Source organism: Botrytis fragariae, assembly GCF_013461495.1.
Source record: "Botrytis fragariae strain BVB16 chromosome Unknown tig00000000, whole genome shotgun sequence".
Classification (NCBI taxonomy): domain Eukaryota; kingdom Fungi; phylum Ascomycota; class Leotiomycetes; order Helotiales; family Sclerotiniaceae; genus Botrytis; species Botrytis fragariae.
The window spans coordinates 1,228,532-1,250,472 of NW_023500986.1; the positions used below are offsets into that span (position 1 = coordinate 1,228,532).

Sequence of the window (21,941 nt, forward strand, 5' to 3'; positions counted from 1 at the left end):
ATGATCCCCTCCAACACTCTCTCCATATTACAAACTTTGACATCTGATCCATATTTTCTTAACTACTGATATATTTGTTTCATGTATATCGAAACACCAAATCTATGGGTTTTTGGGACGATGATACTTTGCACAAGGCTGTATCACGATAAGAGGAATACCCCGCCTTCAAAAAGTTACCACATGTTTCGATGTGGATAACAATCCATCTTCTCCGAATTTCGGGTTGTAAAGCTTACCCCTTTGCACAACGCGGTAACCGGAAGAATGGTTTCGTCATGGTCCACTTGAGGTGAAAATCTAGCTAGTGCGTGCTTAACCGATCTTTTGATTACGTTCCTGAACATCTCATGCCGCTGTCCGCAATTTGTCCGTTCGTTCCTAGTTATTTATGGATCATTCATGGATGGTCTATGGAGATATTGTTCAATCAACAAATCGTTCATCCCATACTATGGGTCCCAGCCGAGGGGTGCATTTTGTGGGGTGTTGAGGTTACGATGATAGACTTGTAGATCATGTCAAACCAAGTAAAGTGTATCGCAGTTTTGTGAAAATCATCTTTCTCGGACGAATGTCACTCGATGAGCTGCATATTGATCAACACTTTAGCTCAAGAGAATACTGGTTTTCACAAGGCATCGATGTTCGATTCGCATTGATTCGGTTCTTTCGGTGAGCCATTTCTTGTATACTTCGTATGTAAACAAATGTCGTTACAAACCAAATCTGCGTCATCGTTTTTTCTCGAAAGTTAGTAGGTTAAAAAAATGCCGACGAGAAAGTATATAGACAGCAGTTGCTTCCTCTCGGATTGTTCCAAGCCAACATCTTCCAGCTTATAACTACAATATCAACTTAATAATACAATAACTTCCACTCGTTAATCATGAAGTATTCCGCATCAGCATCACTCGCTCTCGCCGTTGGCGCTTCAGCTGCTTCTATCAAACGGGACACTTGCTCCTACACCCTTACTTCATCTGGAGGTCAATCCGGTATTGTTGGTCAATTGGACGATGGCCAACTTCGTATCCTTGGCAACCACCCCACTGCAACCTTCACAATCAACAACGGTGAAACCACTGATTCCAAAGGCCGACCATGTTATTTAACTTCAGAGGCTAACCAATACCAATGCGATACTGGTATGAGCGCCACAGGTGGTTTTGCTATCAGCACAGATGGAACATACTCTCAATCTGGATCATCGGTCTTCTATGCATGCCCATCTTCTGACAACGATTACAATATCTATACTGCTCCTGTTGCTGGTCAGGATAAGTGTGTACAGATTGGATTGACTGCTAGTGGATGTTTCGCTCCATCTTCATCCTCTGCATCAGCAAAATTAAGCACATCCACATCCCAACAGGTTTCATCCTCCACCTTGGTTTCATCACCAAACTCTTCATTGTCTGCTCCAGTTTCAGGATCTTCAAAAGCTTCGGTCGTTACTGCTACCACAACTCAGCAACAGACATGTGCTGCTTCCACCGTTACTGTAGCTCAAACCGTTGTTGTCACCCAGACTCCATCTGCTAAGACCATTTATGTCACTTCGACTGCACCCGGTCAAACTATTGAAGAGACTCAAACTCAACAGCAAACTGCACCAGCTCAAACTGTCGTGGTTACTCAGACTCAACAACAATCATGTGCTGCTCCTTCTACAATCACCGTCACCCAAGTTCAATCTGCTGCTGGCCAGACTATCCATGAAACTCAGACTCAACAGGAGACTGCTCCCGCTCAAACTGTTGTGGTTACTCAAACTCAACATCAAACATGTGCTGCTCCTTCCACAGTTACTCTCACTCAAGTTCAATCTGCCGCTCCTTCTACAGTTACCGTTACTCAAGTGCAGAGCATGACTGCTGTTTCCACGAAACAAGTCACCGCCAGCGAGTCTATCGAAGTTTCTAGCGCCCCAGCCACTACTTCCCAAGTTGAAGCCACTACAAGCGCTGTTTCCACACCAAAGGCTTCGTCTGCTAGCTCAATCGTCTCCTCTATTGTCTCTCAAGCAAGCTCAGTTGTCTCTTCGGCCACATCCAAGGCCTCGTCCACAGCATCAGCTTCCAACTCTTGCCCTACTAACCTTGACGGCACCTACTCTTCCCCCAACCTAATCATTCCCGTCTCATCTGCATCCCCAGATAAGGCATACGGTACCTCTTACGATGGAGTCGTCAACAGCACTGTTTCTTCTCTCTTCAACTTCGACATCCCAGCTTCATACGCTTCCAAGACTTGCTCCCTCGTTTTCCTCTTCCCCACTCAAGATATGCTCGAGACTTCCTCATATACCTTCTCTGGTTCCGGAGCCATTGATTTCAAGCAATTGGGCGCCACTGTTACCACCAGCTCTACCTATAACTCTATCGGAAGCACTGCAACTGACTTCGGTAGCAAGACCATCACACCTGGTTCCTGGACTGTTGTTAACACTTTCGCTTGTCCAGCTGGACAGGCTATCAGCTATGAGATGACTGCTGGTGGAAGCGACACTGATTTGTGGTGGTTTGAGGATTACAACCCATCCCCAATCGGCCTTTTCATCACTACCTGTTAAACTTTGGATCTGAAATGATCTGGTATTATGAGAAAAGTTGAGATAAGCTAAGAAAAGTTTTCGAGATATGAGGTTAATTGAGATGAGATATGAAATGCATTATAATGTTCGGTTTCTTTCTTGGGTATGGCTCATATTGGAGGGCAAGGGTCGGATACATACACCGGGTAGGGAATGAATTTTGGAGGCGGTGTTATAGGTCAGACATAGAAGGAATATGTCTGCAGCTGCAGAAATGAACGGCCCAACACCATTACATTCATTATGATATTTGAGCACAGTACACATTTTGTACACGATCTGTATTTTTTTTTAAGAACAGACATTAATAAATAGAATGATAATGGAAAGAAATGATTATCAATCATTTGAAAAGATTTGAAATAAGGATCATTAAAATATCAGAATGCATGAGCAGAGGGTATAATTTATTGGACCAACGTGTCAAGAAATAGGAATAAGTTGCAATCTTCCTCTCCAATCTTCTGCGGGCTTGCCACACAAATTCTGGCAATTCTAATTCTAAATTCTACCTATGAAAAATAAGAACGACAGTTTGATTGGCCAAACTCGAGAATCAGAAAAAGTATGATAGATTTGGCAATTCACTCCTCCTAAGCACGACTTTCAAGACCTCAATACCCACCCCTCATCAACGTTCTCCAAAAGAGGACTTTCCAACACGTAAACCAATTTATCTACTCTCTCTTGCCCAATTCTCTGTTCCCATTTATTGCCTTGTTTCATCACCACCCCACAAGCCACAATGTCACAACCAATTTTCTCCAACAAATCCCAAGTCGTCTTCAGTGTTGCACCAGAACTTACTGCGTCATCAATGATAACACATCGTTTCCCTAGAACCAGAGGTAATTGATGCGGATCCAGGTAAACTTTCTTCAACCCCAGTTCTGGGGACGTGATGGATGATACTGAGGCGGAGAGGGCATCATCGTACCAAAATTTGCGGGAGTAGCCTAGGGGTATATATCTTTCTAACAATCGTTAATTCTATCCTTGATACATTTTTTCAAGTAGTAATCTTGACATGTGACATACTTAAACCTAGATTCCTAGCGACAAGCGGAGCCAAACTAAGACCCAAAGTGGGAAGTCCAATAATAGCATCCGGCTCAAAACGACGCACGAGATCGGCAAGAAAGTCGGAAAGTATATCTACTACTTCCATGGAGGCTTGGTTAACCAGAAGTGAGGCAACTGCATGCTTGGGATTATCTTTCAACGGTCTGATTGGGAGAACCAGAAAACGTGAGTCGGGTAGTTTGGCTGCGAAACCGTATTTATAGGGCGGGTTTTGCGGGGTATGGCTGGATGAGAGGATGCTTTGCCAGTATGTGGTTGTGGGTTCCGTGAAATAGGTTATCGGCGGAACGGCTTGGTTTGGAATATTACTTGAATCGTTGGCTGTTGTTTGAATGCTCTTTAAGTTTTTGGAAAGCTTCAGATTTTTGTCAGGATTCTTCTGATGAGCATTCTCACCAATAATTACATCGTCAGTAGACTTGTCATCCACTTCATATTTCTGGATATCTGTGTTGAGCTGAGGCATTTTTCCGTGATATTACATTGCAGGGAGGGAAGTGAGGTTGATATGCAGGACGGTACAGGGTGGGGTTGCTGACTCATGCGGATATTTTGTTTGTACCTACAACAACTACCTCCCGGTAGTTGATGCGACGACCAGGTCATATGGAATGAAAAATTTAGGAACCTTCCTATTATAATACCTGTCTTGATAGCAGATTGAGCAGTTGGTTCACTTTACATCCAAACCCCTCCTTTTCCAGAAATCGTTCACAGCGATTCACGCGACAACAATCTGTGGGGAAGTCGTTACAGGTTTACATTACACAGTTTCTTATATCTGCCAAGCTCCACTTGCTGTTGTTACTTCCTTATTCTATGGTCGCTAAGCTAGGTAAGCATAATGGAGCAATCAAGCTCTCTTACTACTTGCCCATATTTGAAGCTTCTCCAATTCTTACATGCCACAATGCACGTGGCCCGTCTGGGCTGGCTCACCACGTTCCTGCACGTCTCGACAATCATTTTATAGTCAAAACTTCCGTTCTGTGTAGTGGCTTGAATTGAGAGATTAAGGTTGAGCCTCATGAAACCGATGGGTTGATAGCAATTTTTGCTGCCTAGATTGTGGAAACTCAGCCCGTTTCTTGGCGGTGGTAGATTTTCTGACACATGAAAGAATATATCGGGGTAAATTTGCTTCATGGTATATATCATCTCAAGATTTTAGGGGGCTGTGCAGTGTTTTCGGGTGGGTTTTCGTCGTTGGATGGCCTGTAACATTGCTAGGTGAACTGGCCAAGAGCAATAACATCAAGTGACAAGTAATGGTATTGATCTTCTCAATAACAAGTGTGGAAGAGCCGATATGATACTGGCGGAGCTTCTCTGGGTATTCTAGATGATAATGAAAAGTGCGTTGAAATGTGAGAGGAGATTGGACGCTCGTGCTGTCGAGGTATGCACTTATGCTATATCAGACTTCAGCCTTCCAGCAAATCTCGGTAAGCCATTTTCTGCAGAGCTCAGATAGCTGTGTCAACATCGATGAGTAAAAATAATATTGAGCGCTGTGGCATAAAGGCCATAAATAATGTGGTGGACGCAGTTCACTTTGTTCAAGATAAGATGAGATTAGTTTGTTTGGAAAGAGCTTGAATCTTCACAATGTTCTCACACCTCGAGCACTTTTTTCTTTTTCTGATCTTTTATACCGCTGTTTTAGGCAATCAGACGCCAGCATTTGATGATTTAATTTCTTCGAAGTTTCATTCTTCTACAAATAATGGTACATCATTGGCACCTCTCGATGGGCGTTCTTTGCTGAAGTCATGGCTAAGTCCAAGAGTGCTTACCTGTGAAGACCCTGGATATGGTCTATGTCCCAGTAAGCTATCTTCAATATTGTTTTGAGGTAAATTCTAACAAATATCAAGGCAACCTAGGCTGTTGTCCAAGAGACGAAAACTGCTGTGGAAGTAGCTTCTGCGTCAAGCCTGGAGAGAATTGTTGTCAAGGTTTCACATGCGAAGTTGGATGAAATTGCTGCACTTATCCTTATTGCTACCCAGATGGAGGTAAATGCTGTTCGGATGGAAGCTATTGCACTGCTGGAAATATCTGTGTGAATGTAAGGGGCAGCATCAAATGTTGCGCGGATTTAACATGTTCTGGACATGCTTCTGGCAGTGTAACTATCAGTACACCTAGTGCCACTAACGCTCCTACCGTCATTCCTTCGTCAATTACAAAAGTTCCAGAAACATCCATTACTTTGACGCCTATACCGGTCTATGAATATTATTATTACACAATTACATGGTTCGTCCACATCCACGTCCACAGCCATATTTACATACATACCTACTAACAAACACTCAGGTATTACTGGAGCTACTACTATTACTACTACACCATTCATCTAGACCTCAGCACATCTACCCGCTCAACCCAGATAACAACCACAACCACAATCTCCGTCTACGAAACCAACTCCGCAGCCGCTTCATCCAGCTTCCAACAACTCTCTGCCACTCTATCATTCCCAACTCCTGCTGCTGCAACACTTCCTACACAAACACCACCAAGTTCGCCTACACAGACTGAACAAACCAATGATGCTCATACTGAAGTTAGCATTGATACAGAATTTTTAAAAGGGACAGGATCAGCTTTCTACAGCGTCTTTGGCACACCTTCTACAACTAGTTCTGTGACTACGGGATCGAGCAGTTCGTCAACGGCTACTTCAACGCCTGCGGGGGTTACAGTTAGTGGTGCTTCTGGAATGAAAATGAATGGGCATTTTTGGTCTATTACCGGTTTCACGGTTTTTGGTGCTTGTATTGTTGCGTTGTGGTTGCTTTGAGCTGGAGAGATTTGGGCTTCATTCGGCTTGTGATCTTATATATGATACCGGAAGGTATTCGCTATTTAATTGGATATGATGCAGTTTTAATTCGAAGTATATGTCGTTCGTGTTCACACTAGACATTAATCTATCCGTCTACGATTTTTAGGAAGATTGTTCTTGATATGTATATATGTCTAATATATTCAGGAGGAACCATCTATCTACATCCTGGTAACAACATTTCTACTTTCTATTACCTGCCTGACTGCTTCAGAGGACAGTATCCAACAACTTCTGTTTGATGATCTTGGGGCTATGAACAGAATAGAAAGTACAAGCATTTGTTTAGTTCAGTTTATTACAGTACATTATTTCTCAGTTTATCATGTTATATCCTCGCTATTTATCTCAAAATTCTAGAACGGCATTTGAGATACTACATCTTGAATAGATGCCCCACTATCAGAGAAAGAAGGTGATCTTCCATTCTAATCTTCTAATTTCCATCTGCTACTCCATCAACTAAGAGCCCATTCATATATGCCAAATCATTGGAGAATACTCTTATATTGGCTCTAGATACACAAAGCGAGTGTACCTGTGGGTCAAAATGAAGCAGAAACATTCATTTTCTTTATCTTAAGGCAATATATATCTATTCCAATCTAGAAGTCAAGGTCTCTTTACGTCTGAGACATCAAGAAGACACTCGACCTCAAGGTTATATCTATTCATACATATAAATTAAGGAAGCAACCACAGCTGAGAAGCAAAGGTGGACACTGAGGTGGAGTGTTACAAGGAAATTTAATTATAGGAACTTACCAAAAGGTTAGATTCAAATCCAGCATATCCATGCCGATATCAATAGAAATAATATTAGCAGATATGTGAATGCACAGAATTTTCATCTCTCCTAAAACTCACAGTGGCAAAGAGCTCATTCTTGAATCATGAACTGAATCATAAAAGTCGGATCTTGACTTCCAAAGTTTGGATGGACTAGCTAAACCACTTTTTTTGGAGCGTTCAGCACAATGAATCCTCGCTCTTCCCTGAGTCGGTGCGTGACAAATAAGATGACAATTTTGCTACTCTGGTGCTGTTCCCGACTAAACTGCTGTATAACAACTCTGCGATCCGGTTGTCGTGAATGAATCGTATACATTGGTACGGCAGAAAAAACCTCACGCTCAATACAGTCGTACCGTGAAATCACATCAAGCAACATTTAAGAATCTTTCCTTTCGTCCAGAAAATTAAACAACAACTTCTCTCATAAATTACAACTTAGGTGACTTATTAGTCTACTTAACTCTAACTCAAATAATCAACTGGTTTCCATATCGTCCGCAACTTTGAATTTCTCTTATTATCGATTTCGAATCTTATTATAAACCTTTGTGTGGTCTACTACAGTGTATTGTCGAACCTTCGAACAAATGGCTTGCAACCCAGAAGGATCCCCGGCGATGTTCCAGAGAACAGTCGTCCGTTGGCAGCGTCTACATCAACCCGCGAAAGAGCTGCGCCAAGAATCCATGAGCTATCGAGCACCGAGAGCAGTTCCAGAATATACTCTCCCACAACTCGCATTGCGGGTGAATACCCGCTGCCTTTAATCGTTTCTAGAGCACGTGATCGACCATCTACAAATCGAACAACGAGTACCTCGATGCTCGGCGGATCTGGATCAGAACGCCTCAACTATACAAATCCTAGGGCCAGAAATGTTGACAGAACTCGGCGTCCCAGTGATCGACTTGAACCCTACACATTGAGTATCGCAAGAGGAACACGTTGTACCTCGCGTGCAAGTTTCTCAGACAACCTCGATGAGACACCCTCTGATGCGCGCACTACAGTTGGCGCTAATTACGCTTCATGTGTACGACCCATGAGAGATGCTAATCGCGTCTATACTCCGACACTATATGATCCTTTGCCAGCTGCACCAGGCAGAGGCTATCCCTTTGCCGCGAATCCCAGTTCAGTCTATGTTCCGAGAAGAACTAGGCCTTTCCCGCTTGTAACAGCAACAGATCCGCCAGATACCGGTCGAGTCTACACTCCGAGAAGAGAAACTTATCGCCCGCGTGTAACAGTTACAAGCTCTTTCAATTTCAGAAATCCCACCCCCGTTTCTACTCACAACAGTGAACAAGCACAAACGACTCCTGACATCAACTCACCACAAGTTCCAGAGGCATCAACCACCGTCGGCACAAACGAATGCCCCATCTGTCTCTCTCCATTTCCCGCTCCTCCCAATGCCGTCCTCGTGCACCCATGCAACCACGAATTCTGTCTTGTATGTATCCAGACCTGGATCCAAACCCAACGGCAAAGACCCAATGCCCAACCTGTAAACTGTCCCTTCTGTCGGGGTCCCATTAACAGAATCATTGACCGGGATGGAAATGTTGTAGAGTATCAGAGAAACAACGTCCCAGATGCCATTACGGAAGCTCGGGAAAGATTGAGAAGAGTGTTTGGAGGTGCAGTTGCGAATGTTGCTGATCCAACTCCAAGAGCTTCGAGCACAATGGGTGGTGTGGGTGCATTTGGTGAGCTCAGAAGAACATTGAGTAGGGTGGGACCTGCGGGAAATATTAGTGAACAGGTTGCAAGAGTACGAGAAAGATTGGATAATGCAGATGCAGATTCGAGCCGTCCGGCAGATTCGAGTCGTCCGGCAAACCCACTTGATCTACCTAACGGGGCTTTGGGCTGGTGGACTTGAGATGTAGCTTGCAATGATTTGATCAAGGAGCATGGAGATATGGGGGGTTGTGAAGGTCGGATGAAGGTGCATATGAGAGATGGGGACTCAGTGTATTTTGGATGTAGGGGAATTAGCATTCGAGTGTGGGTTGACGATGAGAGTATCACATTGACATAATATGTAGCTCAGATTAACCTGAAGCTATTGGTCAGGGACATATAAATATATTTACTATCTAATAATACGAATCGATCGCAATCGTGAAAGATGTGAAATTCTTTTCACTTTCAACAACGTGAAAGATTGACCTTCGAATTTCTAGTTTTTAAAAACCAGCCATTGCCTTCTCTTACTTGTAGATTGTGGGTTTCGAAAAATACAACAAGACATAACAAATCATCAACAATAATCTAGATATCCCAAGGGAATCTCGACTTGCCCATCAACTTTTACGGCTTTCTTTTGCTTTCGTGGCTCTTTTGAAGGGCCTTGCCTCCATCACAATTGCCTGTTTCCTCGTTATTTACTTGGCTACGCTTCAGTTCCTAGATAACGTCGATGGTCGAGTTCTTGCTCACTTACTGCGACTTCAACGAGAACTAAATCTAAAATATCTTGAGTGGCGGCATTAATAGGAACGACAGGAACAGAACTAAAGATCACCATCCACTTGTCTGCTCTTTGTTTAGGTCAAAGTAAATGAAAATCCCACCTCATTTATCATATCACAAACTAAGTACTTAGATCTGTTCATCGATCTTACATACGAGGCTTTTTTCTGCGCCGAAATTCCAAGAGTGTGGCACTTATCAATGAGTCCATCAACAACCCAATTAACGTTTTCAACCACCAACAAAAATCAAGATGCCTGGGGATAAACTTGCCATTATAATCATGGCGTCGCAATTCTCTTGATCATCGCTGCATGTGCGTGGTTCGTGGTAGAAGATCCGGTTCGCGTTCGAGCTGCTGCAGAGAACAAAATTATTACTTCTCGTGCGATTATTTTCCACATTGCTAGAAGACGCATTGCTGCAAGTAATCTTGCTTATGCTATTGGTGAAAGAATCAACCAAGCAGAATTTCTTCAATCTGTGCAAGACAAAGTCAAAGATCTAAGCCGCGAAGAGGAACAATTATACCGAAGCCAAAATCCATCACGAATTCGCATAGACGTATCAGATTTCGTCGACATGAATGATGGTGAGCTCTTGGAGCATTATACTCGTGTCAATAACCCCACAGCTTTGCAGAAAATCGTACCACGTCTGTCAATTAAGAGAGATGTGACTACTCCAATGATGATTGCCATCCTCAGTACCTCTATCAACTTCTTGCGGACTTCCCGAGATAATCCTTCAATATGCGGATGTTGTAGCGATTACCTTCCACTACTTCACTTTAGGATCAGTTATGGATCTAGCTCATTGTGTGCGAAGTGCTTGCGGGCTAAGCTTCTTCGTCAGAAATCTTTGACCACAACTGGTAAATGTTGGTGTGGTTTGAAGCATGCTCCGGAAATCTTCATTATGTCTGATCTCGACGACCGGCATCGAGCTCAGCGGTCCTCGGATTATCATCGTTGCGGCTGCTAGGAGCATCTCAACACGATTCTGAGTGTGGAGGGGGCAAGCATTAGCATTGGTGGATTGAGAAACCAAAGAAACTTTTTAAGATTTCTGCCCAACGGTGTAAAAGTCTCAGTCCCGAAGAGAAACATGGTGTGCTTTCTTTATGGCGAGGAAGAGTATACTCCGAGCCTCCGTTGAGATATTGTACTCTGTAAAGCAAAGCTTAATTTATAGGGGAGTGTGGGGCCATTGAACTGCTTTAATGGTTCCTAGACCCTTGAAAAAAGTAACTGGCACAGCCATCATATAGGTAAGGTAACGAATGAGAGTTCTCGTTCACCTATCTCCCGATTCTGCATTCATAGCGTGAACTCTGATACCTTGTGAATATCTCCTCGTGATGATTCAAAAGGAAATAATCTAGAAGCTGCCGAACACGAGGAGCATGGGCCGAGTGATAACTAAAACTAACATTTCTAGGATGCCAGTTGAAGAGAGAGCTTCCATTTCACTTCTTCCTCACATACTATGTGATCTGCTCCTAGACCAACCCCGCAACGCCAAGAAGATGTTGTCGTTGCGCATAAAATACCAAGAAGGCCAAATGCTTCTTGATCACAGCTTCCAAGATTGTCATTTCCAACAAACAAGGCTTCTAAATGAACTGAGGTACCAGTTTACCCCCTCTCCCCCTGCAATCAATGTATAAAATGGGGGTTTAAGAGGAACACGTATTGCAGTGCCATGGAAATCAACTTACTTTGGAAGGCTTCAACGGGCATAGCACATAGTACATAATATCTGGAAGATGCATAGCTGTATGTATCTAGTTCTTGAGCATCTTATCTTCAAGTAACAGACCTTGAAATGAAGAGATATTGAGATGTTTGTAAACAGTGGAGACAACCCCGGCATATTCTTGGAGAACGAGTAGTTGTAATTAGCATTTCACAAGGTGTGATGTTAGCACAATCCGGGAAGTCGCAATCTGCGTACAAGGTGCGTCTATAATAAGAAGACGTTTGAGCCTATCATCTCACCGCCGTACCTCTTCCGGTGGGGCTCGGGAACATCCGAGAACACTTTCCTATGAAATTGATCTTTAATATCTAATGATATTTGACCGAACACAATCATCCGATAATATAATTTACATAGGTAAATACTGTATCCGGCTCTTATACCCGTGATAACCGCCTTGCATTTCCTTCGTCCTCCCCTTTATCTGCCGAGTTCGAAAAAGTAGCAAGCAGAGCAGAGCTACTTCAACTACACGTTTTGTTCTTGTTTTGTAGGGTTGGCCCAGCAAGGTGTTGCACATGTATGGATGATCATATGTGCACATCTTGTCAACCTCGTATACCAAGAAAGCATATTAAGATTTCCAGGTGATTAGCACGAACTATATCTTTACTCTCTGAAAGACCAAACAACGATACTTTTTACATTAAGTTTGCAGTTGAACTTACCGTTAAAATACCCCTGGCTAGGATCCATCCCAAAACGCCACAACCTACATGACAATAAGTTCATTTTGATCATGTACCTGCTTTTCGTCGAAGCTTTTCAATCTATTTTTTCGACAGAACGAGAAGCATACATGAGATGGCTTATGAAGAGATTTGCGGTCAACTCAAATATATGGATCATGCCCACCTTTCTGGATGTCGGCCACTATGAAAACGCCCGTGCAATCCGAAAGCTCCGTTGGCGTTGGGCCCTCTGTTTATTTCTGAACATCAATTGCGATTTGCAATTGTAAGCTGGCTTGCATTTCTGTGTCGACGACGAGCATGTAATTTGACATGTCTCGGGAATCGAAAGGTATATGTAGGGAAATATACAAGCCTTTTACCCTTAATTAGTGGGCCGATTGAACATCTACATATCCACTGACTTTTCGGAAATTTAGCCTGTACTTACTGTCCTGAAATTTCTAATCGTTTGCTTTTTGTGGCAAAAGCTTGCGCGGCACTCAAAGCAATAGCGACGACGAGCATATGACCCTTAGTAGGGACAATGTAAGCACTTGGACAAGTACCGACAAACTGGTAACCTATACAAATCCTCACACTCCTGAGCGGTGGACCGGAAAAATATCGGAATTTTATCATCCATCACTCGTTGTTCAATATTATTCCCGCCATGGCAATCATTTCGACATGTAGTGCATAGGAACGTTTCCGATGAGAGTGCCTGGAGAGAAGTATGGGCTTTCAATTTCATCCTCTAATCTCGGAGGTGGGGTCGGTTCGGGCTGTTCCCTCCTTGGGTGCTCATTTTAATCAATCTATTCCACAAGTTATCAACGGCGTCCGCTGCGCTACTGATAAACATAGTGGAGAATTTTCCGTTGAGAGGGGGGGTTATCCGACTTTCATGCACCAATCATCTTGCGAGATGCAGGGGTAATTTTCCGGGGCAAATGTCATTCATTTCTTCTTGGCGCAGATGGCGATTTTGGTCTTTTTGTAAAAATATAAATACATTGGCACCCTAAGAAGGCTGGTCTCTTCAGTCGCCATTCCCCAACCTTGAATCAACGCATATTGAAGTCACGCCTCCCTCAAAGAACTTTCCAATCATGCGTTCCTTTGCCCTCGTCTCCTTTGCAGCTTCTTTGCTCGGAAGCGTCTCTGCCAGCCCTGCTTTAGTAAACCGCGCTGTTGCATTCAACCGAACTGTTGCTCCAGCTGGTGCAATTGTCGTTGACGAAACTGGTGACATTGCCGGCTCCTATACCACATTTCAAGAGGGTGTTAATGCATTGTCCGCCACCACAACCGATGCTCAATACATCTTCGTAGCTCCTGGTACCTACTTCGAGCAAGTGTATCTCCCACAAATCGCATCCAACCTTACCATCCAAGGTTATACCAACGATTCCCGCGACTACTACTACAATGAAGCAACGCTCACCTACAACCTCGCCCTCATCAACACCACCTCAGATGATTTAACCGCCACTTTCCGCGCCCACAACACCAACACCAAGGTGTACAACTTGATCATCAAAAACACATTTGGTCACATCAACTCCAATGGACAGAACCTTGCTCTCTCCTCCTACGCCTCCAACGTCGGTTACTATGCCACCCAATTCTGGGGATACCAAGACACCGTTCTTGCCGAGGCCGGTTACCAGCTCTACGCCAAGTGCTTGATCGTCGGAGCCGTCGATTTCATCTTCGGCGAGAAAGCTCTCGCCTGGTTTGAAAATAACGATATCCGCACCATTGCCAATGGAGCCATTACCGCTTCAGGTCGCACCAGCGCCGCTGTTGACTCCTGGTATGTGATTAACAACTCCAACATTGCCAATCTCAACAGCAGTCTCACTCCATACAACAACTACCTCGGACGCCCATGGAGAGATTACGCACGTGTTGTTTTCCAGAACAGTTATTTGGGTAACAACATTATTGCGGCCGGATGGCAAGAGTGGAGCACCTCGACTCCAAACACTGATGAAGTTACTTTCGGAGAGTGAGTGATCCTATCCTAATATGAATTTCCAACCTTGAACCCTCAACTAACAATCTCAACAGATACAACAACTTCGGCCCGGGAAGCGTTCTCGAAGAAGGCCCCCGTGCAAACTTCAGCTCCCAATTAACAGCCCCCATCGACATCACTACCGTCTTGGGTACATCTTTCACTAGCGAGTTCTACTACGATGCTAGTTACATGTAAAGAATCATCGAGTATGAATTGTGGAATTTCTAGTATATAATTTTTATTAAAGAGGAGAGAGGATATGGGGAAGTGTGTAAATATAATATCCCATGTATACATTTAATGAGAATTGAACGGTCTCACCGTCATACCCTATCCCAAGGATCTTTGAATCTATTTTGTTTTGATTGGGTGCGGTTATTGTGAGTGATAGAACACATGACGCTTTTCAATATTCCGCAAGGCTCCACTGCTTTTTAAAATAATCTCCTTTTTCCTGTGGTTGTATTGCATCAAAAGTGAGTTATATTAGCTTATACTAATGATCTACTTTGTAATGGCTCGTTATTTTTCTATATAATGATTATATGTATACCCAATAGCCCTCGAGATGTCACGCAATATCCATACTTTTTGTGATGAACGACGAACCATATATCAATAATACAATTAGTACTCATGATGACATCTCATATCACATCCTATCGATTCCGCGCATTTTGCAAATACAGAATTCATAAATCAGGAGCATGCGAATATATCTATCTATCTACCTATCTACTACACATCTCTATTCATCCAACCTCCCCCTTCTTTCCCTCCTTCCTCTCCTCCCTCCTCTCCTCCCTCACCCCCTCTCAAAATCCACACCTCCCCCTCTCAAAATCTTACCCCATATAACTCTTGCCATAAAATCCCGCTCCCAACTCAACACTGCACTCCCCGCCAAACTCCTCAACTCAAGTCACCCAGCCCAAACAAACTCACACAAGCCCCAACTCTCAACACCCTATCACATCCGTACATCACAGTTTACGTTTTGTATCCCAACCCATCCAACCCACCAACCACACCATTCCCATTCCTATTCCTATTCCTAAAGATACACCAACAAATCTCAAACCCCTTCATCTGACCTCAAACCTCAAATCCTATTCCATACACATAACCTTTCCATTCCCACAAACACAATATATATACATACATATACATACATACACATACACATACACATCCATCCACTAATCACTTCAACAAAATTCATCCCAAACCCCATCACTCCATCACTCCATCACATATTCACACATTCCACAAAATCTGAAGAAACTCCCTACTCAAACCGTATAACATAACATAACATAACATAGTACAATACAACATAGGATATCCATTCTTTACATACATTCCCTTTCCCTTCTATTCCCCTCCTCCTTCCTCCCTCCTCCCTCCCCCTCCCCAATTTCTCCCCTCCCCCTCCCCCACACTCATCTCCCCTTCTCACTCCAACATAAATAAATCTATCCCCTCTCTCTTCCCCTCTAAAATACAATCCTCCCCTCCCCTCCCTCCCTTCCAAACCCATCTCTGATTCCCCCAACACTCTCTCAAATCGCCATTTCCACTCCTGACCTCCTTATTTCTCTCTTCACTCTACCCCTCCTGATCTACACTCTACTCCACCTCACCATGTATCTTTTACCCTTCACCCTTCTCCACAATCCTCAAATTTGCATATCAAAAGTACCTTTATCGATCTCCTCTATCGATGATTCACTACTCACTCACTACTCACTCACAAATCCCATCACCGCAACATCACAATCATCAATGATCCCGAAACCCAAGGTACTCTCTCCCCACACAATTACATCTATTGAGATCGGGAATCCCATATACAACAATCATCACAGCTCAGCTCAGCTCATCACAACTCAACTCAACTCACACCCCACACATTAAACAGATAAAGACGTATCTTATTATATTCTTCATACATCATATCCATATCCATATCCACCTCTCTTCGTCCCCCCCCTCCATCCATCCAATCCCTAAACCCAATGAATACCAATCCATCCCTCATATAAAGTAGAAAAAGTTCATTATCTATGTACAATGTCCCCCACGATCCTATCCTATCCCATTTCAAACCATCCCATTTCATCGCAAAAGATATCCGGATAAGTTCATTTCAATTCAATTCAACTCATCTCATCTGAAATGCAAAAAAATATCCCTCTCCCCCTTCCAAAAACGCCTCGTAGTATTGAAATTCCACTTTGCCAAAAGGGTCCAAAAAAGAGATTACTCCACCAAAATATTCGCCATTCAATAGCATTGCGTACGATATTCTTCCTGCAATTCGCATTCTTTTCAATAAGCCCATCAAATTCGACGGAATGCCCATTGTTAATCACAAACAAATTTCAATCTACGCATGCAGACACGCACACATTCATCATGAAACTGTCTTTCCTCCACAATCAGGAATTTTCACTCCATCCTTCAACACCCTATTAACATCCATAATACCCCAATGATCTTCCCAATTTTGATCTCCTGAATTATATTGAATCTTCCAAGGTTCATCAAATGCCTCGAACCAAAAGTAGTTCGTTCCGTTTGTAATTGCATCGCAGACCCAGTTCTCCATGAAAGTGTTTAGTTCCGTGATTCCTGCCACGCTACCTTGAGCACAAGTAGTAGCAGCACCACAATCAGTACCACCTTGTGTAGGCCATCCAGTTTCCGAGATAATGTTTTGAGATGCATTTGTTTTGAAGGCCACATCGTGATTTTGCCAAAAGTCCCATGTCCAACCAGCACTTTCCTCAGCCGTAACACCAGCGAAGAAGGGATGAATGTTAGCCATTACAAAGTCGACTGCGTTAGCGAGCTCTGCGGTCCAGTTATCTCCAAGATCCGAAGAAGCGATTGGGAGATCGATACCACGAGTTGTCATATTAGATTTGACATCTTGGATAATAGATGTGAGCTCGGAGGCAGTCATATCTTCTCTATAGAGAACCTCATTACCAACAATAACACCAACAAAAGATGCTGATCCATGTTCATCAAAAATCTTGTAGAGTTGCTCGAGCTGACGAGTATTAGTAGTAGTGTTTGAATCCTGCCAAACACCCAACCAAACTTTAACGGTACCATTCAATCCTAATTGATCAATAGCATGTAGAACCATCTCCGTTTGATTACAATCCGTACCATAGAGACGAAGAGTGTTGCTGAGTTGCGAAAGCACAGCCACATCTCTTGTAACGTTGTTCTGACTTGCTGGGTATGACAAGCAAGCTGGGTATTGTGTATACATTGGTGTATAATCGATTCCGGGGAAAACCTTGTGCAAGTCGGGATTGTTCAACAACTTTTGGATCTCCGCTGAATCCTTGTTAAGATCGCCATTTTTGGAAGTATCTGACAATGCAGATTGTCCGTTGGTGACCCCATTTTGAGAGACTCCTGAATCCGATCCCCCCTTCGCATTGCCCGCCAATGTACCACCAACCGCTCCTCCAATCACGGCCGCTAAAATTAAAAATCCAACCAGTAAAGCGATCCATAGTCTCATCTTTTTGTTACCCCCTGGTGGTTTCTTCAACCATTCGTTCTTTTCCACACTAAGATTGTAAGTGTCCGTCCCATTATAACCGTTTTGTGCATTTGTAACATCGTTGTATTGTGTATTTTCCCCATTCGCATTCGCACTCTTCTTTCCAACAAGACCACCCAAGGCTCCCACAACACCGCCAGCTGCTATAGCTTTCCCACCCGGAGGTGTTCGTGATCCGCTATCTGACATTTTATTTAAACTCAAGACAGAAGATCTATTAACTCGTCTATATCCTAAACCGTCGTCTCCGTCGTCTGCAATCGTACTGGGGTCAAATTCAACCAGTTCTGGGTCAATTGCCCTTGAATATCGATTATATGGGTAAGGAGAATCCGTGTAAGGATCTGAAGGAGGATTTCGACCAGAAATAGTCGAACGTGAAGAAGGAGTTGACATTCCGGTTGGGAAAGCAGCAACATTTAAAGGGGTCAGAGATGATGTTGATGCATCTTGCCGTGGAAACGGGCGTTGGAATGGAGACTCTTGGTATGAAGGTTGTGTTGGATCATATCCTGGGGTATGTCTTGTGGCTTCCACACCACTTTCCCCGGCATTTGAATTTGCGACACTCATAGCAACGCCGTTTCTACCACCCGCAGCTTGATCACTAAAATTACCTGGTCCCGATGTAACGTGTGTGTTATTGTTTTGATTGCGTATTCTAGATTCCTGACTAGATTGTGACGACCGATGTGGTGGAGGAATTGGTGGATTATCTATTATCGGACTCACAGGTTCCACTTCCCCATAGTTTTCTCGTGAATGTAATAATGAAGCAGAATTTGACATTCCAATCTGTTGGCTATATGATTCTTGAGCTTGTGATGAATTTGATTGCGAGGCGAAGTTTAAAGGATTACGCGGTTGCGATTGAGGTGGTGGTGGTAAGGGATATCTTGGTGGAGATGTTGGTGGAGATACGAGTGAAGAGGAATCTTGATAATTAAGATGAATATCTTCGAAAGAATATCGTGACATTATGAGGAAAGAAAGAGAGAAAGAAGAGGAGAAGAGGAGAGACTGGGAAGATGAGAGTATCTTGAAACCGAATTGTAGCTCTTTTTCGTTTCGGACGATCTTTTACTCTATTCCAACTAATAGTAGGTACTCATAGATTGATAGGAATCCCACTTGTATTTTTTGGGATAGGGAGGGGGGCAGTGGTCGACGGTCGAATAGGATTTTGCACTGGCCCTGGGTCGGATTCTGGGTCGAATTCTGGGAATGGGATTTTGGAGTTTTTTTTTGATTTATTATGTGGGACAACTTGGTTTTCTGGTGGTTGATGGTGGATTGAACTAATAATGGTACTAAGAGGTGTTTTGATGTATTTCTTCGATTCTTATCGATCAAATGTGAAAGCGCAAAGCAAGGATCGCGGAAAGCTTATTTATCGACAATGGAGGGCGATACGAAACGATGGGATAATAATACGAGAATTTGGAAGTTATGAATTGTGTTTTGATCTGAGAGGGAGGGCGGGAGAGAGAATTATGAAGTTGGAAGTTGGAAGTTGCAAGATTCCAATCCTCAGTCAAATCAATCAAGAGATACCTTCAACGGTGCAATAATACCTACCTAGGTACTTTCCAACTTCAAGATAGAAAAGCCAAGCAAGAAAAGAACAAAAAGCGAAGCAGGAACAGGAACAGGAACAGGAACACAAACACACACACAAATACACAATCCACTCCCAATAATCATGAGGCTGTATTTTGTATACGGGTATCATGAACAACAACACAGAGTATATCACATCACATCCATCCCCAACCATCTTTCCCGCATCATACATCGAACGTCCTCTCCTCCAATGACATCCGTGCCTCCACCCCTTCAACTTAATAAAAAAAAGACTATTCACCACCCACCCACACGAGCTTCCCTCCCTCCTTCCCACCAACTTCCTACCAACCTCCAACCTCCAACCTCCAACCTCCAACCTCCAGACCCAACTCTTCCACTTCCTCTCACATCTCTCCCACAATTGGCTAGAAGCCGCGTGTGTGTACTGTGCGAGGCTGGTAACTGAACTTATCAGCACCGTGCAAAATGAAAGAAGAAAAAGAAGAAGCTAGAGTGGAGTATCTGAGTCCTCGGTACCTTTTGAAAGATAGCTACATACAAAGTGTAACAGGGAACCTCTTCAACGAAGTCTTTCCAAGTCTTTGCTCGAATCCTCGAATCCTTCCGCCCCCGTCAACGCTGTGTGTCTATCTATCTCTCTGCCTGCAATCGATTAACCTTCTTTGGTTGGTTGACTGAGAGATCCATTCCATGATGATCCAAGCACACTATCTAGGTACTCACTAATAGTTACATTTTTAGATATCAGACTTGGACTACCTAGGAGACACTACACTAGCGAGGAACAAATCCGGATGTAGGTAGGTGGGTATCTAGGTATTTCTGCAAACGTACTCAAATCTAGACAACAGATTTAGTACAGCTACGGCAAGACGATATAAATATACATTTCAATATATATCAATCCATCCATTCAACAAAATAAAAGATTCTCATCATCTACATCCCTCTCCCTCTCCCTCTCACTCTCTTCACTCCCCAAAACAATTCATCGATCGATACACGTTAACCATCTCCCCCCAAGAGCTCAACCACACACCAAGCACATAGTCCATAAAACAAGCTCGAAAGCAAGTCACCCAGCCACTATCAGCATCAGGGGTATACTTGATAGTACACACAACATTATTACCTAGTCTCACGATCCCATTGCATACTACCTAGATGCTCGATACCTAGGTAGTGGATCTCGCCGAACCGAACAAGCCAATCCACATCGACATCAAAAGCAAGCAAGTACTGTGTAAAAGAAAAAGAAGAAAACCTTGGTTTTACCTACCTCGCCTACTCCGTATTTCCTCATCCTCGCAAAAAAATAAATTAAAAATGATGACATGTGTTTCAGAGGTGTGAGAGAGGTGAGTGATATATTCTGGATAGTTGATAGATATAATTATTATATGTATGTATATAAGTCATGTATATCTTCTGGAGATTCTATATCTAGATATATCTAGATATATATACACATATATACACATATATACCCCATACACACATATATATTTATTTGACACGAAATCACGATCTGGTGCTGGTACAAAGTCAAACATGCATGTGACATATGCATAGGTACATATTTATGGAGATACATACCATACCAATGTAGATAGATACAGCGTGAAAAGATAGACACCTCTTTATTTACCTATCTTCTCACAGACAAAAGAAGAAGAAAAGCAGTCCACCCATCCATCTATTCATCCATCCATCCATCCTTCTCCTCATCCATTCCAACCCAGACTCCAAACTTCGTATTCATCACTCTCGGATTAACACACTACAGAGTACTCATATATTCTACTCTACCTCCGCCTCCCACGATCCATGCTCACTACTCTACTGCCCAAGTAACAAAAGTAACCGAGATACCTAATAAATATCACTCAATCAATCAATCATCTACTACCCATCACCTATTATTTACCACCTACTAAATAACCTTCCTCCCCCTTAGCAACCCGCTCGGCCTATCGCTCGGCTGTTCATCCATTCATTCATTCATCCATTCATCCATCCATCCAAGCACTCCAGAGTCCACACCTTAAAAATGCCTCCAGCACCAACCTACCACCGAGCTACCCACTCCACTTCCCCAAGCACACCATCCATCCATCATGACCCAGATAACCAAAAAGCTCATCCCCTACTCCGTACGTACCCCGCAATCCAATCCAAGAAACACCTCACACCCAATACCCAATCCAACACAAACGAGGGGAAACGAAACAATTTACATACACTTCACGCACTCGCTCACATACCTACTATCTATTGCAGTCGATACCTGATATGGTATAAGATGGCATAAGATGGTATAAGATGGTATAATATGATATAATGTAATATAATGTAATATGAAACAATAAGTAATCACCTCTTCAATCTTATAAATCCAATCCCAACACCAATCCCAATAGAAACAGAAATAGAAAATTAAAACAAGCCCCCCTCTCTTCTTCACCATAAAATAAGCATACATACATAACACCCCTCCATAA

The 21,941-nt window shown here is 43.1% G+C and overlaps 8 protein-coding genes across 8 annotated transcripts; 5 read left to right on the forward strand and 3 right to left on the reverse strand.

Moving 5' to 3' along the window:
- Positions 1-889: 889 nt before the first annotated feature.
- Bfra_006592 (putative gpi anchored cell wall protein) lies at positions 890-2,575 on the forward strand (the record flags this gene model as incomplete). Its single annotated transcript, XM_037336961.1, has 1 exon — positions 890-2,575. The coding sequence occupies one exon, from the start codon at positions 890-892 to the stop codon at positions 2,573-2,575; it is 1,686 nt and encodes a 561-aa protein (XP_037198327.1).
- Positions 2,576-3,202: 627 nt separating this feature from the next.
- Positions 3,203-4,145, reverse strand: Bfra_006593 (putative phosphoribosyltransferase protein; the record flags this gene model as incomplete). The annotated part of the gene is made up of 2 exons (XM_037336962.1): positions 3,203-3,570; positions 3,635-4,145. The coding sequence occupies 2 exons, from the start codon at positions 4,143-4,145 to the stop codon at positions 3,203-3,205; spliced, it is 879 nt and encodes a 292-aa protein (XP_037198328.1).
- Positions 4,146-5,167: 1,022 nt separating this feature from the next.
- Positions 5,168-6,488, forward strand: Bfra_006594 (uncharacterized protein; the record flags this gene model as incomplete). Its single annotated transcript, XM_037336963.1, has 5 exons — positions 5,168-5,257; positions 5,354-5,507; positions 5,579-5,744; positions 5,810-5,941; positions 6,002-6,488. 5 exons carry the CDS (start codon positions 5,168-5,170, stop codon positions 6,486-6,488), a joined length of 1,029 nt encoding a protein of 342 aa, XP_037198329.1.
- A 1,022-nt stretch (positions 6,489-7,510) lies between these two features.
- Bfra_006595 (putative zinc finger (c3hc4 type ring finger) protein) lies at positions 7,511-9,216 on the forward strand (the record flags this gene model as incomplete). Its single annotated transcript, XM_037336964.1, has 2 exons — positions 7,511-7,536; positions 7,893-9,216. 2 exons carry the CDS (start codon positions 7,511-7,513, stop codon positions 9,214-9,216), a joined length of 1,350 nt encoding a protein of 449 aa, XP_037198330.1.
- A 431-nt stretch (positions 9,217-9,647) lies between these two features.
- On the reverse strand, positions 9,648-9,877 carry Bfra_006596 (uncharacterized protein; the record flags this gene model as incomplete). Its single annotated transcript, XM_037336965.1, has 2 exons — positions 9,781-9,877; positions 9,648-9,743 (listed from the first exon to the last, which is right to left on the reverse strand). The coding sequence occupies exons 1-2, from the start codon at positions 9,862-9,864 to the stop codon at positions 9,648-9,650; spliced, it is 180 nt and encodes a 59-aa protein (XP_037198331.1). The 5' UTR covers positions 9,865-9,877.
- A 185-nt stretch (positions 9,878-10,062) lies between these two features.
- On the forward strand, positions 10,063-10,793 carry Bfra_006597 (uncharacterized protein; the record flags this gene model as incomplete). Its single annotated transcript, XM_037336966.1, has 2 exons — positions 10,063-10,097; positions 10,220-10,793. The coding sequence occupies 2 exons, from the start codon at positions 10,063-10,065 to the stop codon at positions 10,791-10,793; spliced, it is 609 nt and encodes a 202-aa protein (XP_037198332.1).
- Positions 10,794-13,353: 2,560 nt separating this feature from the next.
- Bfra_006598 (putative pectin methylesterase protein) lies at positions 13,354-14,462 on the forward strand (the record flags this gene model as incomplete). Its single annotated transcript, XM_037336967.1, has 2 exons — positions 13,354-14,255; positions 14,318-14,462. 2 exons carry the CDS (start codon positions 13,354-13,356, stop codon positions 14,460-14,462), a joined length of 1,047 nt encoding a protein of 348 aa, XP_037198333.1.
- Positions 14,463-16,683: 2,221 nt separating this feature from the next.
- Bfra_006599 (putative glycoside hydrolase family 17 protein) lies at positions 16,684-18,831 on the reverse strand (the record flags this gene model as incomplete). Its single annotated transcript, XM_037336968.1, has 1 exon — positions 16,684-18,831. The coding sequence occupies one exon, from the start codon at positions 18,829-18,831 to the stop codon at positions 16,684-16,686; it is 2,148 nt and encodes a 715-aa protein (XP_037198334.1).
- Between the last annotated feature and the right edge of the window lie 3,110 nt (positions 18,832-21,941).